This window comes from Thermothelomyces thermophilus, chromosome 5 (genome assembly GCF_000226095.1).
Source record: "Thermothelomyces thermophilus ATCC 42464 chromosome 5, complete sequence".
In the NCBI taxonomy this organism is placed as follows: Eukaryota; Fungi; Ascomycota; class Sordariomycetes; order Sordariales; family Chaetomiaceae; genus Thermothelomyces; species Thermothelomyces thermophilus.
In genome coordinates, this window is record NC_016476.1 from 4,025,311 (window position 1) to 4,042,163 (window position 16,853).

Genomic DNA, 16,853 nt, shown 5'->3' on the forward strand with positions numbered 1-16,853 from the left:
GGTGCTCTCCAAATATTGCAAGGGTCTTGACGCTGTCCAACGAGCTGCGGCTCTATTCGGTACGGCTTGCCACCCATCTGTCCATTTCCAGGCTAACATCGCAATGAAGAAGGCGCGATACATATTATGGAATCAGCCTCAATTCCTGCGCAAACGACCGCTGAGGAAAGGGAACAATGGGTCTCGGTTTCCTACGCACAGCTACGTTGGTTGTAACATTGTAACAGCAAGGCGAACGATGGAGACCTGCACCCTCGCAACACGTCAGTTGATGAGGGTGAACTTACGGCGATCATGGCCGATGTGGGCAAAGTAGAGGGCATTGTCGGGCACTTTCTACACACTGGTATCAAGACAAGTATAGTGAGGAGGAAAGAGAGAGGAAGAAGGTTGACCGAGGCCGTCTGCCTATACATGGCTCCGGAAACAGACGAGGACTTCAGGCTCGAAATTTGGATTGGGGTTTACGCTGGTCAAACGATATCATAACTGATATCAACTGGTGACGACCTCCGGGACATTCTTGGTGATTACCTTCATGCGGCGACGGAATCTAGCAAGACCAAACCTTCGGTACGACTGACACGGATAGATATGGATTACAAGTTGGATTTGATGTTGGGCTTTGTAAAGGGCTTCGAGATACTCTAGACTGTATTTCCTTACTAGGCATTTTTCGTCACCAATTTAACTATTGCCTGCATCACTAACACTTTATTACCTCGAGGAACGGCAACATCCTCTTCGTCCGTATCCGTTTTCTGGGGCCTGCCTTTTTGAGCGGCGACGAGCACACTCCCTGTTCCAGCCTTCCATGATAACAACCTCTCATGCTCAACGGGGGGGAAAATGTGGTAGTCGATGTATTCGTAATCTCCGTTGTTGGTCTGATCGCCCTGTTCATTCTAGTTAGTGAAGGACTGGTGTAGGAGCGCTAGTCGCTTACGTCGGGCATTGGCAAGAGAGCGCCGTGGCTCGGTCAATGGTCAAATAGTGTTAGAAGAAAAGGTTGGTGAGAGTTAGAGGGGATCGCGTGTTAGATTTGGAGGTATTGGTGACCATCGATCAGATCAAAAGTTACGCTTCAACGAGGCCCGACTGCAAATGGCCTGGCGAGAGACTGCGGACGCGATGCAAAATTTCGGAGGGCCATAAGAGAGGGTCGCGTCGGGCGATGACGTGAAGGCCCAACGGACAAGTGGCACTTTGCTGCGGGGTTGAGTTTCCCTTGTCACCCGACGCCCATCTGAAATTGAAAAGAACCGGAGGAGTCACGAAGGCATGTGGAGCGAGTGTGGTTCTTCCTGATTGGTTATAATACTTCGATTTTAATTGGCGAAAAAGAGAGAGGACGACGGTGCGTCTCTTGTGTTCGTGTGAACGGCATTAACCACCCGTGCTACCTTAATATGGCTGAGGACACGCGATGACTGCGGGATCTTTGCCCACATTAATACGCCACCGTCCTTGGTCTTTCCGTGTTATTTCCCGAAGCCAATGACGGCCAATGAAATTCCATGGCAGGGACCCGCAACCCAAGCCGTTGTCTTTGATGCCGGTGGAAGCGCGGAGATAGTTAAGGAAAACCTAGTCTTTGGTCCAAACCCCGGGGCCGCCAGGTCCTCGAAGAGATGTTTCACTGTCAGCGATTGAACGAGGCCGGAGATTTATGTGGCCAAACCACTTGATCTGCTAATCCGCTCTGAACGGATTGACGGGTTTCGGCCGCCGCGCGTATGGCCTCGGCCCTACATACATTACTACAGTAGCTGGTGTTATCCCCGGCTACAGGCCAGGGATGCCTATCGGCGGCTTAATCCTCAAGAGACGGATTGGCGGATTGGAGGATAAGCGGTTTGGCGGCACGAATGGAACATCAGCACTATTGCAGTATAGGTCGGGGCTGCTATAGTCCCCGGTGTGAGACAGAAGCCACGAACGATTGCCCGTCGCCAGATCAACCCCTCATTGCAAACTGCAGGCGAGTTGCTCGCAGCGGACTGACAGGGCGGATCGTTTGGCTCGGCGCAAGGCGCCACATTTTGTGAACCTGCTCTATATCGACGGATGCAAGACCAAACAAGCCGAGCAAAAGAACCCGGCTCATGGCGGCCCCGGGATGTTGTAGAAGGCGAAACTCGGGAAAAAAGGGCGTGGGCGGGTGAGCAGCAGGTGTAACTGCAATTGACGCATTTTGGCGGCTTTTGAGGTTCTAGGTTTTTTTCTTTTTTTTTTTTTTTTTTTTCGAAACTAACAAAAGATCCCGGTATGAAATGTCGGCCAACTTTTACACAGCAGATCGTTCAATGCTGTACACCCCGAGGCTGCATTTGAGCGGTGCCGCAGCCGTCAACTAGTGCGCTGGAACCCCCCACTTTCTAGCGTAGCAAGCAAGGAGTTCCTCGAAAAGGCGAGGATTCCCTAGCTCCTCAGCTAGAAGATTGTGTAGCGACTCTCCTTCAACGTTTTCCAGAAGCATAGCTGGAATCGGCCGCTTGCTTATCTGGTATTTCGTCTGCTCGTGGTCGTAGCTGGCGACCTCGCCAAACATACGTGGGATGCAGTGGCCCTGGAGCTGTCGAAGGTGCTTGTATGTCGCTATTTCATTTTCGTAGCTATCGGCCTTCTGGGGGTTTCGCTCCTTTAGAATGACAGTTGCCAAGTAGCCCCTCATCTGATCATACAATCCGGTGTCCTCCGTCCTTGCCCCTTCCACCGCCTGGAATGCTGCCTTCCGTGGCGGCCCGCTCGAGCGCCGAGCCGTTTGTTAAAATCATCGTTGTTCTCAACTGCTGGCATCTGCGCTTGCGGAGCCACTGTGTAATGAACCCGCCGTGGATTGCTGTGATCCCAAAGACGTCGCAGAGCCATGGCTCGGTACACGACGCTCCTCCCTCCGCGGCCTCAACGGTCTCTCATTTGGCTTCTCTGACTTGGGGCGGTCAGCGAATCAGACAGCCCGTCAGGGTTGAGAATCCACCACAAGATAGCCCAGACAGTGGCCTCTGAGCAAGTGGCAATCGCGCCTGTATCAAGAGTGTATGATCCTCGTAGTGTGACGACAAGAGCAGGCGTTGGTGACGAGGGATCGTATGAGGCCTGAATCACCCGGACTCGGGTATCTTCAAAAGAAACAACCGTGCTCTGGCGGGGCTAAGGATTAGCAATTCCAAGCGGAAGGGTAAAAGCCGCCCTAAGAAACCAACCTTGATAGGGCTGTTTCCGACACGGAGTCTCCAGCCTCTGAACTCGTCCTCCCATAGCGTGTCGTTGATCTCAAGGCGCATAAGGCACGCGCATGCGAGTAGCTCGCTTCGGAGGAGATACTTGTCCGCCCGGCTTCGGTTGAGACGCGGGTCCACCGGCGCTGTTTGGTCGGCGAGGATGCAGCCCCAGTGCGTGGCTGAGTGCTCAATTATAGCTTCCCCGGCCCACGATATATGGCCGCTCTCATGGATATTCGGTCCTGCGAGGCAATCCTCCTGAGGGTCGTGTCCTGAGAACCTGGCGGAGAGCGGCGTGTCAGTGCAGCGCAACATGGAGGTACTCCAAGAGGAAAACAACCGTACTCGCGAAGGAGCGGCACCGCTGCCTGCCGGCGCGAGAGAAAAGAGTGCGCGGCGCGGCGGAAAGCGGCGGCCCAATCAAATGCCGAAGGATAACGCTGAGGATCGACCGCAACGCGACAGGCCTTACGCGGCGGTCGTGGGCACGTCGGGACAGAGTCTGCATCGCTATACTCGCAGCGGATGTTGAACGCCTGGTCGATATAGGTACAAAGAAACGAGTCATACTCCGTATTGCAGAGCTCGTCAATCAGGTCGACCAACTTGGCGTCGAGTTGCGCCCACGCGTTGGGTTCGGGAGGACTTGAAAGGGTCATGGTGCCTCGAGGAAAAACAAGTGCTGGGGACGAAACTGATGGGCAACAAGGGTAGGCGGCTGATTGGGTAATCCGCCAAACCGCGTTGCTGGAGGGCCTGGAACTGAAGGCGGGGTACTACGGTGCCTTCCTTAACTCACGCAATGTCAACATCAACGCAACGTACTCTCAGTCCAACCTAGAACCAGCCAGCCGAGCTGAGCATCCCAGCAACGAGAATCAAGGGCAAGCCGGGCGCGGGATTACGGAAGTTTTCCCAATCGGCCCAAGAGCGGCTCGAGAGCGCCGTTGTTCATGGATTGGCTGTGCGCACCCTGGGCGATCTCTGTTGCCGTGGTACAGCCTCCTTCCGTTTCTTCTCCCCTTCTTTCTCTCTTTACGGCTTATTTGTACTTAGTCAAACGCACTTTTGGCTTTAGGCTGACGACCCGCAATTCCTCCTCCAGGAGGCTTCTCTGCCTCTACCGTTCCCGTTGATTCACTCCTCACCATGAGGCCAGTGTGGCCTCCGAGATGACCACCGGTTGATGCAATGGAATGAATGCCATCTGGCGAACCCAGGAATTTTCACACGACGCCAAGTTAGGCAAGCACAGCGCATCTTACAGCAGAATCTTCTAGGCATGGATAAGTTAGAGACCCTCCTCGATCTTATCTGCCTCCCGTCGCCTACAGAGGCTCCTCGCACTCCCAAAAGGAGCGCCGGCAGCCTGGGGGAAACTCTTGGTGTATTCGCGCCCCGTGTCAGTTTATACAACCGATTGATGAAACAGCTGGCTGCCACGCCCACCCTCGAAGAAACACGGCCGTTGGTTGACGCCATGTGGCAAGGGAGTTTCGAGATGCCAGACCGGTCCGCGAAGCGGCCCGCAAAAGGAAGCCTGGAGGAACTGCTGTAGTGTATTATAATTAGGCTGGCGAAGTGGATTTAAAATGGCATCATAACACTAGCAACGTCGCCTTACATGAGGTAACTGGGGAGAGAAGCAGCGTTGGGAAACGCGGAGAAGGGTCGGGTCTTTTCCGAGCGGCTTGCCGCGGGGTCACGTCCGACATGGAAGTGTTGAAGGCCCAGCTGCCACAGAACGGGAAACGCAACGAAGTGGCGCACCATACCCCCCCCCCCATCCTCTTCAAACAGATCTGGCATGCAAGCCCCCTGTCGCGGCATACCTGCATCGAACAAAAAACTGAAAACATCCATGCTTACTCATCATCTTCGCTATCTGCCTCCACTGGCACATCTCCCGCTGGCTCAAACTCGACTACCGTGTCCACCATGAGCGCCTTCCGGTTGCTGCCGATAACTGGCATCCAGTTACACTCGTTCGTCCAAAGGTGATTTCTGGGTGCCTGAATCATCGGAAGGATGTCGCCCGTTTGCATGTCTTCAAAGTCGAACGACAGCAGCCGTTCCTTGTGGTTTCGAAGCCTCACAAAGGGACCGCCCACAATCCTTATGCGATCGTCTAACCTGTACTTGCACAGGCAATAGGCGCGGAACTCTCGCGACACGACCAAGCAAGTCTTCCAGGTATCATAGTCCACGAAATCCAGAATCCGGTGGTATAGTTCTGGAGGAAGAATGCCCGCTGACTTGGATGCTGCACGGCGGCTCGCGGCAACCTCGAAGAAGTTGACGAGCGACGCGAGTCCGGAGAAGTGGCGTCTTAGTCTTCGCGCGGTTCCCGTGCAGTTGGACCGCATGATAAGCTGACCGTACTCATGCTTGATCTCCATCCCGGGCTTCAGCTCTGGCCGCTCTCGTGGATGTGTGCTCACACAATACTCAGCGCGCAGAGGCGAGAGGTAAATGGCTTCACTGACTGTAACGAATGGCTCGTCTTCGTCGTCGTCAAAGGACACTTCCGCAAAAGCCACTTCGAAGAGCGACAGAACGACCACCTGAAAGTTGGTCTGTCCCTGTTCGATGCCCCAACTAACGGCGTTGGTAATTGCCTCGCCGTCAACCACTAGTGTAAGGCTGACAAGCACGCCCTCGAGCCAGTACATCGTCTTTGTGGGCGACGCTCCTGGAGGCTCGCCCGGTCGATGCGACATGGAACCAAACTCCAGCAACGGAGCGTTATGGCCAACCCACTCTTCGCTAAGCCATCCTGGGGACTTTGGGAGGTGGTTCGACTGGCAGTTCCACCGGTAGCAAGTTCGAGGGTTGCATGGCTGTGCAGGGAAGGAGTGAAATGTAGCTTGGCTGGAGGCAATCGAGACGAGGGCAAAGGTGAGCTCGCGGAAAGGAAACGAGTCCGGGCTCCACTCCCTCCCAAATCGAATGATCTCGTTTTGGTACTCGATAAGCGTCCTGGCCAAAACGTATGTAAGGAACGCCTTTCGCGCATCTCCGATGTCTGTCCTTGGAGATACGACGTGGAAGTCGTAACCGATCTCTTGGTTCCGTTTGGGAAGCTCCAAAGCCGGGGAGGCCATATGCTCTTCCGGGCAAATATCGAGAGAGATGGTGGGCTTATACCGATAGACGCTCTTTGCAATCGCGCGGAGCCACAGGTTGTCCTGGCGCGGGATGTTTCCTAGCCGCCAATGAATGCTGAAGTTCATTGTGAGAATCTCACGGTCCAGGTCGATGATATAGAAAAATTCGGCGCCACTGTCGTCTAGCCGGGGCAACTCCGACGGTAACGACTCGAACTCGTCAAACTGCGAATAGTCGGGACTGGACCCGTCCCGGATCTCGTAGACATGTTGCTCGAGGTCGCGTTCCCTGGCTGTGTACTCCGCCCGCATCCGCTTGAGCCATTCTGTGAATCGTCAGCAAATTAGATTCCATGTATCATTCTCCAACGGCGTACCTTGGTACGCTTGGGGGTCGGGAGGAATGCTTGCGACGATTTTGGCGCCAAGACCCTCGAAGTAGCTGTCGTACTGGTGGTACCGGATGTAGTAGCGCCTGCGAAAGCGCACTATCTCGAGGCCTCGAGTTCCCATTGCAGTTTGGGTAAAGCATTCGACAGCTCTTTCAGCGACGCCCTTTAGAGAAGAGGGCGAGCCATACCAGGAGTGGAGCATGCTGAGGTGGACGCCCTGACGCGGTCGCGATTTTTATTGGTAGCATGTCCCGCATCGTGGTCGTCACCGCTTATTGGTGCATTCAACCCAAGTCCCAGCGCGTTGTAGCACTAAGCCCAGATCAGTAAAAGTCAATAAAGAGAATACACCTCTTCTAGCATTATTAATCCTAGCGCGATACATGCCCCACTCTTTTCAATTCTTTTGCAAGCTACAAAGTACTTGCAAAATTATCACACCATGTCACTCTCCTAATAATTTTCTATATGAAGGTACTTACAGATAAAATCCCCAGATTGACAGCCAAGTTAACAAGGGATATTGTCAGAAGCTAGGGAGCTTCTAAAGCTCTAGCCACGAGCAATACAAGCCACTTTGCAAGCTCGTAGACGTACGGATCATCTTTCTTTTGTCTATTTATATCGCTCTTTCTCTCCTTTATAGATAGTTCAATAAGGCACTCTTTCTGTTCCTTCCTTGCCACTACTCTCAACGCCTCCTGTACGCTTATTCGAGCTTGTAACTGCGTTCGGCAGATATCCTTTCAAGTAATTCGTATAGGAATCTAGGTCCTATAGTGGCCGGCTCGAAGCCTAGATTTGAGCCCCATTTAGAACGTATGGCACTGGATGAAGGATTGACTTGAAGATCGCTACGATGTTCAATCGCTAAGCCTTACAGGGCTTCGACTGGCTGTTCTGGAGGCGTGGGAGGCAGTGCCCCCTAAGTTACTTCAGTGCCTGGCACACTTAATGCCCCGACGGCTTGCAATGGTAATTGAAAACCAGGAGGCCTAGCTCGTGGATGGCTCGTGGATCCTAGCTCGTGGACCCCTGTACTACCGATGCCCTATCATGGATCGTACAACCTGATCCCGGCGGCCGTGCTGATTCCGGCGCCTGTCACCACCACCACTCTGCGCGCCCCTCGGAGGGCACGCGCGATAGCTTCCAGCTGGTCGTTGGGCCGGGATTGGACGTCAATCATCGTTGTTTGCGGGGACTAAACTCTGCCAAGAGGGCGAAGTGTAAAGGGAAAAGAGAAAGGATGGGAGGGTAAGGAGGCCGTGCTGTTATACAGCCGCCCTCGGACACCTGTAGCACGTCCGCCCCAAGGCGCCTCGGATCGAGGCTTGTCGTGCGGCGGACAACTGGCATCGGCTCTTCATCTGCCGAAGGCTAACCACACATGCAAACAAAGCTCACGACAAGGCTCCCTGAACTCGACCGCCCCGGCGGAGGCATTCCTCGAGAGGCAGTAGCCTCCTTCAATAGCCTACCTGTCTAGTGGATGGTCGCCGACCGCGTATGACGCTATTTTGTAGCGGGCTCTACGCTAGCTCTTTGTGACCTTGGGCCCCGCCCGCAAGGCTTAGTCCTTTCTATAATTAGCAGTCATGATAGATAAGCTCCGCAACGACGGCTTTGACTTGTACATTAAGAAGGGAGCGGTTGGAGCGCCGTTTCTCAGCAATGTCCCGCTCCTGACATGGAAGAATTGGAAGGAAGAGGTTAGGGCGTATTTGCTTCGTAATGTCCTCCGCCTATTTCAACTCGTCCTTCTCGCCGTTAGGATCTGGTGACAGTTTAATGTTAGTATAGCACCGGCTAGGTAGCCATAGCTTATTCGAGTTAGTAACTAGCAAAAGCCTCTTCATCCCAGAAAAGCAGCGCTTAGCTAAAGCGCCATTCTATATTAGACTGCTAATGTCGGAAAAGTGGCGATTCGGGATGGCGATCGACTCGATCTCGTTCGCCTCGGGGTATATAGTTATAAATCCCTCAGCACCTTCGACCTAGTCGATGTAGAGAACATCGGAGTTAGCGCGGACATATATTAGTCTGTATATCGTTTCGGTTTGCAGCTACTTCTCAAAGAACGGCTTAAAATACCCGAGACTGACTCTACAACATTCTCTGCAAACGTATAAAACGACCGGCGGGCGGGTAGAGCAAAATATGTTTGTGACCTCGCTACATGGCCTGTCGACCTTGGCAATTTGGTGGACGTACGGACCGGGTAACACATGCTCCCAGATAAGCGTCTATAGTTCGGGCGGTAGTTTCGGGCGAGACATACTCTGTCGGCTCGTAGCTGACGGTTCTTGTCTTTCAATACACGGATCCGCGCTTCTAGATCCTTCATTTTCGCTTGAAGGAGACTAACTTCCGACAAGTTCTGGCAGACAAGAGACATGCTATATATGGTAATAGGCGGTACTGATTGAGGAGCGCAAGGACGGGCAGTGGTTCGGTGCGGTGAGAGATTGCAGTTAAGTTAGGCCCCCCGAGACATGCTCATCCACTTAGCAGCAGCCTCATCGGCTTAGGCCCAATCGCCAGGGAGGTTGGGTTCGGCGACTTCACACCCAGAGGCTTTTTGAGATTCATGGGAGATGAAGTATTTTGGTAAAAGAGGCACGGCGCGTTTGTTCGTGTCATAGCCAAGTCTAATATGTCGTTGAAGTCTCCCTCCCTCTAGGAAACTGTTCCTCCACTAATTAACCGATCGTCTTCCCCACCAGCGATGCCTGTTAATTACCATCCCGCCGACTCCAGCTCTCTGTGCAAGCCTTCCCCAGGTGCGCCCCGTCATTGGCGACGATCCCCCCCAACGGCATGTGCCGCATCATGGGCCGCGGCGCTCTCTCAGTAGTTGTATTTGCGATTCACCACGTTGATGAGCGGCTTCCCCGTCGCCAGGTTCTCCAAGTTCCTCTCCAGCATGCTGACGACGCGGGGAAATAGTTGGGGCGTCTGCCAGCTGATATGCGGCGTGGTAAAGACGTTGGGCGCCGAGAAGAGCGGATGTCCGTCCGGTAGGGGCTCGGGGTCGGTCACGTCAAGGGCCGCGCCCCGGATCTTGCCTTCGCGCAGCGCGTCGAGGAGGGCGTCCGTGTCAATGTGCTTGCCGCGAGATATGTTGGAGACGAACGTCTGCTTTTTCGATAGGATGTCGAACTGCTCCCGGCCGAGAATGCGCGTGGTCGCTCCCGTCAGGGGCAGGCTCAACACGAGGATGTCGAGGTCCTGGGCAAGAAACTCGTTCAACTCCTCCTTGGACGAACCGTGGAACCACTTGGCGGGCACGAGGCCGTCCGGGTCCCCGGTGCCCGGGACACAGTAGCTGTCGTCCTTGCGGGATTCCGGTGTCGGCTTCTCGCTGCGTGTGTACACGTAGACCTCCATCCCCAGGGACTGCGCGATCTTGGCGACCTGCCGGCCGATCGCCCCATACCCCAGGACGCCCATGCGGAGTCCGGGCGAGTCATATGCGAACAGGGACGTAGGACTGAACCTTTTCTCTTTCTGCATGTCTCCATAGGCCAGGAAATGGTGGTTCGCCATGAGCCAAGTGCCGATGACCCATTCTGCGATCTGGGGGCTTCAAAGGGAGTTCAATAGTTATTAGCACAGGAGTTCTCCTACCCCACGTATAATTATCTGTATGTCCTGACTTTATTTCTTCTCTCAGAAGGAAAGAAAGAAGGAAAGAGGAACATCAGAGGTGATGGTGAAAACGTACGAATGAGCTCCGTTGGCCGTACAGAACGTGATCTCCGACTTCTTGTACAGGTCGTGGTCGAGCCATCCGTCAGCACCGGCCGAGATCAATTGGACAAAGCGGAGTTTCGGTAGCAGTTCGGCGGGATGGGGCCACAGCGTGAAGAGCAGGCTGACGTTGTCGTACATCTCCTCGGATAGGGGTTCCGCGCCGGCGCTCAATGGTCGGACTACCCAGCGAATCTCGAGCCCCGGATGCGCGGCCTTGAGGTTGGCGATCCACTCTTCATTTGCAGGGATGGGGACGGACACTAGGAGAACTTCGTTGCTGAGTCCCTGCGCCTCCTGACTCGAAGACGTCATGATGCTCGTCGGTATGTGTGAAAAAGCAGCTTGTGCGATGGGTGCTACTGAGCGCACTTTTGAGAAAGACGCTCGTGATTCACGGCGGGAAGAGAATCCTGTTGTAGTAGCGTATATGTAGGCTGCGGGTCGGTTTTATGCCCCATCAAAGAGACAGGGTTGGTTTAATATCTCACATGGGGCCTCCATTGCGGAGCACAGTCAGCAGCGCACGCGATCCTCCAGGATCTACGGAATACACGGAACGTCAGATAAAGAATAACACACCGTGTTGTACATACCTGGCTAGGTTGCAGAGGTGGTGGAAAATGCGTGTATAACGGCTGGCAACGGGGTCTTCTTGGCAGCTATCCGACTTGTGACACTCATCGCAAGGTTTACAGTTTTCAAACCACGACATTAGCATGTACAGTACATACAGTACATACATGTAATTACAGATATTAATATACTTGTACCTACAGACAAACCGCAACTCCACCTCCTTCTCTCTTTCTCCCTCTTCTTTTCTCACCCACCTCCCTCTTCTCCCGGACTCCAAAAGGAAAATATGTGTTGTTTAATTACGCCCTCTGCCCGTAAAGATGACTCAGCTGCTGCTCACTTAGTTCTGACCACTGGCATCCTTTTTTTTTTTGCCCGGGCATGTTGTCGGGTGCCTCTTCCCATCGTTCCGCGCCCTCGGGAATGTCGACGACGGCGCTCCTCGTGTAGATGTGCACCGCTCTTTGCCACTGCAGTCCCTCGACCAGGCCGCCCTTGATGCTGACCGTCTCCCTCTCGGTCCCGTCGGGGTTCCGGATCCGGTGCATGACGCGCGACCCGCACACCTTGCAGAAGTAGCAGTCCATTGTGTTGCCCCTTTCCGTCGGGCGCGTCCAGACGCTCAGCTTGGCCGCCAGGTCGTCCGAGAGCGGGAAGAGGCCGTCGGCGGGGAAGACGGCGCTGGTGCCGTAGGCGGACGAGGACTGCTTGCGGCACTCGGTGCAATGGCAATGGTAGATGGCGAGCGGGGACGGCGTCGGCGTCCGGAAATGGACCGTCTTGCACTGGCAGTTGACTTCCATAGTGGCCGGAGTTTTTAAATTTTTCTCTCTCTTTTCTTTTCTTTTCTTTTCTTTCTTTCTTTTTCCTCTTCTCTTCCTTTATCTCTATTTTAAGGTTGGTCTCACGCCCTGCAGTTGATCAGTGCGTAATTAATCGGTATTACGAATGCCAGTACTGCGCCCACTGCTCAGTCAGCGGGTGGCGCCAGAGTCGCCGAGTGAGCCGAACCTGATCGTGTAGAAGCCGGCTTTAATACGGAGCTAACAGGTTGTTAGAAGGGCGGTTTCGCGCTGCGCGCTTAACTTGCCTGATTACCCAGCGTGGTAGGGGTGACCTTGAAGAAGGCCCACAGCAAAAATCTTTGCGTGCACAAGAGCCGATCATTCGCAACCAGCTCCTCAACAATTAGCAACACCATTCGGATATGGTGTAATGGCCAACATTGTTGACTCTCATTGCTCAGCAGTGATCACCCTCAACAGCTCCGGGTTCGATTCCCGGTATCCGAGTCACTTTTTTCCCATTTTTTTCTGGGTTTGACCAGACGGAGCCTTGCATCCTCTCTCCTTTCTGCTGTAGCTGCAGCTCTCTGACCGACAGTTTCCCGGCAACCGTCACTGCAACCTCAGTGAAAGTTTAGGAAAACGAACGACAAACCAGAGAGGCGACGATGAGCGTTGTTGGGAACAGGGTTTGAAGGCAGGGCAAAAGGGGAAGAGTGCTTCCGACGGGAAGAAACACCAGTCTTTTTCTTGAGAATCAGTTGCTTTGTCGAAAGATGGAGGGAACGTCTTGCCTCACCGTCCCTAGAGCCCGACGTCCACACCCTACTGAAGAAACCCACCTACCTTGATGAGGTAATCAAACCTAGGTATTTAGGGTGTCGACTCCCTTGTATTACCTATTATCGGCCAAAGAGCCGGACCATTACGACTCGGTCATTCTGCTTCTTCATCCATGAATCGCATGGTAATGGTACTGCTTTGAAAGACCTGTCTTACGTACCGTCGAGTCTGCATTGAATGGAAACAGGCACAAGTAATTATATACTTTGGAGGATGAGGGTCACGATTGCTGCCACCCAACAGCCAACGGATAATATAGACCGAGAGTTATACAAGAAGATGATTAACTGTTGGCACGCTGAAGATGAGCACGAGCTGATGAAGGGACCTGGCAGCTGGGCCGCTCCTAGCTGCTGCATGCACATCAGTCATGTTAACAAGGCGCTTGTATCGTGTAGACTGCACACATAATACTAGCGGCTAAACGGAGAGGTAAATATCTCTATCATGCGTTCTAGCACTCTTGCCTCTCCTGATCTCATGCGACACTTCGTAGGACGTGTGTGACGTTGAAACACAACGTATCGGTGCGAGGACGACTACGAGAGGTAGTTAATAGTGCTGAATGACCTATCTACCTAAGGTACCCATCTATGTTACCGATGTATGGGTTGATATCATGCATCGACACGGAGAGCTGCTAGGTCCAAGCTCTGGTCATATTTCTTGGGATGGCGTTTTGTGAGTGGCTCATTCATTATGATTGATTCCCACTTTTAGGTCCTATATTAACTATTTCCCGAGGGGCCTCGGGCAATACCAGGACGCCCAGAGCCGTCCATGACTAAAGGAACTCTATTAATTACCTAATACTTAGGCAGTGATATATCTCATAGTCCACCAAGCACGCTTGGTGATACACCTAGGACGTGAGGCCAGTCCCATTTCAAGCAAGCAGTACCACCTTCCCCGGAATCAGTGACGCCGGTAGTGGGCGGGATTACCCCGCAAAAGTCGGAGATTTATCAACCACCATGGCTTGTCCGAATTTTCATCAGGGTTCCGCTGGGTCAATGAGGCAGCAATTAACTTATTCGGCGCGCGTCCATCAATAGCACGTCGGTCCTATGGAAGCAACACTTCCACTTTCGCCTTCTTAGCCTAAATTCCAGAACCAGGATATCACGATACCGTCAGTTTCCACCATCGCCATGTCGCTCGTGCTCCCAATCTCGAGCCAGAATCATGTAACACTGGTGAATCAAGCCTTTCCCGGGAAAAGACATTTCTTCTTGGCGGCCTGGGATCTACTTTAGAGTTGATGATCGACATCCCAACCTATCAGGGATAGGGACGCTGAATTGCCGTAAATAGTCCCAGGGGGGCGACGACTTATAAGAACCCAGCAGCTTAGTGTCCTCAACCCGGTTCGTGGCCTTTGCCTCTTCGTGTCCAAGTTGTCCGACTAATTAGGTCGCTCGTAAATATGGTCAAGCTCTCTCTCATCGCAGCGAGCCTTGTGGCACCTAGCGTGCTTGCGGGTCCTCTCATCGGCCCCAAGACGCAAACCGAGAGCCAGCTGAACCCGCGTCAAGGCGGCTACAACTACTTCCAGAATTGGTCCGAGGGAGGCAGCAATATCCGCTGCAACAACGGCCCTGGGGGTTCCTACACGGCCGACTGGAACAGCAGGGGCGGCTTCGTCTGTGGCAAGGGCTGGAGCTATGGAGGCAATCGGTGAGTCGCTCGCGTGCCCTGTGACCATATAAATAAAGTTCAAGTAATCGGTCAGGACTCGGGCCGGACCCATGCTAACGCCTACGGAACACAGCGCCATCACGTACACCGGCGAATACAACGCCAGCGGCCCCGGCTACCTCGCCGTCTACGGGTGGACCCGCAACCCGCTGATTGAATACTACATCATCGAGGCCCATGCCGACCTCGCCCCCAACGAGCCGTGGACATCCAAGGGTAATTTCAGCTTCGAGGAGGGCGAGTACGAGGTCTTCACCAGCACCCGCGTCAACAAGCCGTCCATCGAGGGCACCAGGACTTTTCAGCAGTACTGGTCGCTGCGCAAGGAGCAGCGGGTCGGCGGCACCGTCACCACCCAGAGGCACTTTGAAGAGTGGGCCAAGCTGGGCATGAAGCTGGGCAATCATGACTATGTCATCCTGGCGACCGAAGGATACACTGCCAACGGAGGATCCGGTAGCAGCGGGCACTCGAGCATTACTCTGCAGTAGGCGCTGATATTTATAATAGGTTGCTTGCTGCTGGGGTGGGTGAGACAAGAGTTGCATGTCAAACACGTTAGCAAAATGGAATCATTCAATCTCTCTACAAAACCTGAAAATGTTCTGTCAACGCGAGATTGATTAAGCAGAGTGCGCTGTGTCCTTGCAGACGAGCAAACTTCAAGCTTTGTCCATATACCTGGTAGTGTACGCCGGATGATGACATGGAAAATCGGAAAATAGGACCCGGAACTCTAGAGGGAGAAAAGTCAGGCCAAGTCCGGATGGTTATGGTCAGGTCACCCATGAACACCAGGAGTATGTTCCGAGTTGACATTCCTACCCTAACCCTGGATCTGAAACAATAATATCCATGATGACGCGGGCACGCGCAAGCACAGCGCGGGGCAGAGAGCGAGACCTGGTAAAACACCAGCCCACGGCCCTTGACATTTTTTAGCCTTTCCCAGGAGCGACAGGAATATTCCGTGTCAAAGCCCAGCGGCTGCAATCGCCATGCCTCAAGCAGGAAATCTGACGCACGCAGCCTCATCTTGTTTTGCCCCGTTTCGCCGCTTGGCCCATGGCATCGCCGACTACGCGACTCGGGCGCTGACTGCGGGCGCTTTCCCCATCCGCGGCATCTGGTACTTCCTCCGCCATCCTGAGTTCTACCCCCTCTTTGTCGGAAGATTGCTCCCGCTGTCGGTCATATCGTTCATTGTTTATCTGCTGCTCTTTACCTTCACGTTCCTGCCCCAGTTTCTGTTCCTCCTCATCTTCCATGGTCGCGCTAGCGCCCTGATCAACACCACGGTGCTGGTGCTCGGAGAGGGCCTCGTAATCATCCAGGGCCTGTTTGAGGGCTTCTTCGTCGATGAGTGCCGGGTGGACATCTTTGACGTAAGTTGGCAGCTTCCCCCCCTCCCCCCCCTTTCAACTGCCGTCCGGGAACCCAGATGCTAAAAATGCAGCCATTCCAGGCCACTCTAATCAACTATGGCTTTACCGACTTGATCGCGCCACAACGTGTCCTCTTCCTCGAGGCCCCGAACGCCGTACGCATGCTCGGAAAGCCGACCTCCCGCGCCGAATATCAGCCGTGGAGCATAAAACAGATCATCGAGCTCATTGTCTTCCTCCCGCTCAACCTCGTTCCCTACGTCGGTACGATTGCGTTCATCATGATCACCGGCTCCCGCCTCGGCAAGCTTTCACATCACCGATGGTTCAAACTCAAGGGACTTGACAAGAGGGCAAAGAAGAGCGAGCTACGGTTGAGGCGGTGGGAATATCTCTGGTTTGGGACCGTCGCCATGATCCTGGAGCTCGTACCGATCCTGAGCTTCTTTTTCCTGCTGACTAGCACAGCTGGGGCGGCCATGTGGGCGGCGAAGATGGAAGAGAGGGCGAGGACGCGGGTCGGCCAGCCCATCACGGACGAGGATCGTTCCCAGGATGTGGACGGGCCTATATATCATGATGACCTGGTTTGAACCGATGACACAGAGGCGCACCAGTCCGATAATTTATTAGCGATGCGTCTCAATTGATACCCCTTGATTCTGAGTTTTGGCGTCGAGTTTTGAGCGCTTTCCACCGCCAGCTTGTCACGGTTGTTACCAATGGATCAGCGAAGTGTTTGCGAATTGGTGGTTGTGTATCTGACAGCCGGCATTAATGATTCGCACGGTAGTGGGAAGGCACTTCTGCCCTTTTCAGTGCCTCTTAGATACCCACTTGAACATGTCCATTCGGGTAGTAGCCCCATTTTGGGATAGGTAATTACGTGGTTTGGGCGGATGAGTTGAGGCCGGCAGTTAAGATTGACCAGTTGCTCAGCTTAAACCAATCGAAATGCTGCAGTTTCTTAGTTTGGCACCTCTTTTGCTCCAAAGCAGCCTGCAACCCAGCACAAGCCGGGCATTTAGTTTGGGGGGAAGCGGCAGAAGGTCTGCGCCAACGTACGGTAATAGTGCAAACTGGTCAG

General features: G+C 53.7%; 8 protein-coding genes and 1 non-coding gene across 9 annotated transcripts; 4 read left to right on the forward strand and 5 right to left on the reverse strand.

Annotated features, from left to right (window-relative positions):
* Window positions 1-594: 594 nt before the first annotated feature.
* On the reverse strand, window positions 595-1,405 carry MYCTH_2309566 (uncharacterized protein). The gene is made up of 2 exons (XM_003665577.1): window positions 947-1,405; window positions 595-896 (listed from the first exon to the last, which is right to left on the reverse strand). The coding sequence occupies exons 1-2, from the start codon at window positions 953-955 to the stop codon at window positions 666-668; spliced, it is 240 nt and encodes a 79-aa protein (XP_003665625.1). The 5' UTR covers window positions 956-1,405; the 3' UTR covers window positions 595-665.
* A 1,127-nt stretch (window positions 1,406-2,532) lies between these two features.
* On the reverse strand, window positions 2,533-3,889 carry MYCTH_2309567 (uncharacterized protein). Its single transcript, XM_003665578.1, has 3 exons — window positions 3,570-3,889; window positions 3,207-3,504; window positions 2,533-3,144 (listed from the first exon to the last, which is right to left on the reverse strand). Exons 1-3 carry the CDS (start codon window positions 3,881-3,883, stop codon window positions 2,905-2,907), a joined length of 852 nt encoding a protein of 283 aa, XP_003665626.1. The 5' UTR covers window positions 3,884-3,889; the 3' UTR covers window positions 2,533-2,904.
* Window positions 3,890-5,089: 1,200 nt separating this feature from the next.
* Window positions 5,090-6,844, reverse strand: MYCTH_2112463 (uncharacterized protein; the record flags this gene model as incomplete). The annotated part of the gene is made up of 2 exons (XM_003665579.1): window positions 5,090-6,657; window positions 6,709-6,844. 2 exons carry the CDS (start codon window positions 6,842-6,844, stop codon window positions 5,090-5,092), a joined length of 1,704 nt encoding a protein of 567 aa, XP_003665627.1.
* Window positions 6,845-9,315: 2,471 nt separating this feature from the next.
* MYCTH_2309572 (uncharacterized protein) lies at window positions 9,316-10,996 on the reverse strand. Its single transcript, XM_003665580.1, has 2 exons — window positions 10,451-10,996; window positions 9,316-10,302 (listed from the first exon to the last, which is right to left on the reverse strand). Exons 1-2 carry the CDS (start codon window positions 10,514-10,516, stop codon window positions 9,574-9,576), a joined length of 795 nt encoding a protein of 264 aa, XP_003665628.1. The 5' UTR covers window positions 10,517-10,996; the 3' UTR covers window positions 9,316-9,573.
* Window positions 10,997-11,320: 324 nt separating this feature from the next.
* MYCTH_2309573 (uncharacterized protein) lies at window positions 11,321-11,942 on the reverse strand. The gene has a single exon (XM_003665581.1). The coding sequence runs from the start codon at window positions 11,856-11,858 to the stop codon at window positions 11,355-11,357; it is 504 nt and encodes a 167-aa protein (XP_003665629.1). The 5' UTR covers window positions 11,859-11,942; the 3' UTR covers window positions 11,321-11,354.
* A 314-nt stretch (window positions 11,943-12,256) lies between these two features.
* MYCTH_t143 lies at window positions 12,257-12,347 on the forward strand. The gene has a single exon. It is a non-coding gene; the product is annotated as a tRNA-Glu (tRNA).
* A 1,737-nt stretch (window positions 12,348-14,084) lies between these two features.
* Window positions 14,085-14,414, forward strand: MYCTH_2309574 (glycoside hydrolase family 11 protein). The gene has a single exon (XM_003665582.1). It carries the CDS (start codon window positions 14,110-14,112, stop codon window positions 14,362-14,364), a length of 255 nt encoding a protein of 84 aa, XP_003665630.1. The 5' UTR covers window positions 14,085-14,109; the 3' UTR covers window positions 14,365-14,414.
* A 7-nt stretch (window positions 14,415-14,421) lies between these two features.
* Window positions 14,422-14,987, forward strand: MYCTH_2309575 (glycoside hydrolase family 11 protein). The gene has a single exon (XM_003665583.1). It carries the CDS (start codon window positions 14,432-14,434, stop codon window positions 14,870-14,872), a length of 441 nt encoding a protein of 146 aa, XP_003665631.1. The 5' UTR covers window positions 14,422-14,431; the 3' UTR covers window positions 14,873-14,987.
* A 303-nt stretch (window positions 14,988-15,290) lies between these two features.
* MYCTH_2309576 (uncharacterized protein) lies at window positions 15,291-16,448 on the forward strand. Its single transcript, XM_003665584.1, has 2 exons — window positions 15,291-15,766; window positions 15,847-16,448. The coding sequence occupies exons 1-2, from the start codon at window positions 15,380-15,382 to the stop codon at window positions 16,357-16,359; spliced, it is 900 nt and encodes a 299-aa protein (XP_003665632.1). The 5' UTR covers window positions 15,291-15,379; the 3' UTR covers window positions 16,360-16,448.
* The last annotated feature ends 405 nt before the right edge of the window (window positions 16,449-16,853 follow it).